At 61.1% G+C, this 373-nt stretch overlaps 1 protein-coding gene across 1 annotated transcript; it reads left to right on the top strand.

Moving 5' to 3' along the window:
• Nucleotides 1-129: 129 nt before the first annotated feature.
• Nucleotides 130-277, top strand: GNI_073620 (hypothetical protein; the record flags this gene model as incomplete). Its single annotated transcript, XM_011132112.1, has 1 exon — nucleotides 130-277. A coding segment is annotated over one exon (148 nt), but the record flags the coding sequence as incomplete, so codon positions are not given.
• Between the last annotated feature and the right edge of the window lie 96 nt (nucleotides 278-373).

The following is a 373-nucleotide window of genomic DNA, read 5'->3' as shown; positions in this document are numbered from 1 at the left end:
ATTGACTCCCAAGACTCCTCCGACGGCCGAGGCTCCAGCGACTCCGAAGACTCCTCCTACGGCCAAGGCTCCATTGACTCCCAAGCCTCCGTTGCTGAGTAAGGCTCCACTGCTCCCAAGCCTCCACCAATGGGTAAGGCTCCATTGGCACCCAAGACTCCGCCTACGGCCAAGGCCCCATTGACTCCCAAGACTCCTCCGACGGCCGAGGCTCCAGCGACTCCGAAGACTCCTCCTACGGCCAAGGCTCCATTGACTCCCAAGCCTCCGTTGCTGAGTAAGGCTCCACTGACTCCCAAGCCTCCACCAATGGGTAAGGCTCCATTAGCACCCAAGACTCCGCCTACGGGCAAGGCCCCGTTGACTCCCAAGA

Source organism: Gregarina niphandrodes (genome assembly GCF_000223845.1).
Source record: "Gregarina niphandrodes unplaced genomic scaffold scaffold00013, whole genome shotgun sequence".
Classification (NCBI taxonomy): domain Eukaryota; phylum Apicomplexa; class Conoidasida; order Eugregarinorida; family Gregarinidae; genus Gregarina; species Gregarina niphandrodes.
Note: the sequence above shows the minus strand (reverse complement) of the source record. Positions and strands in the feature narration are given on the sequence as shown.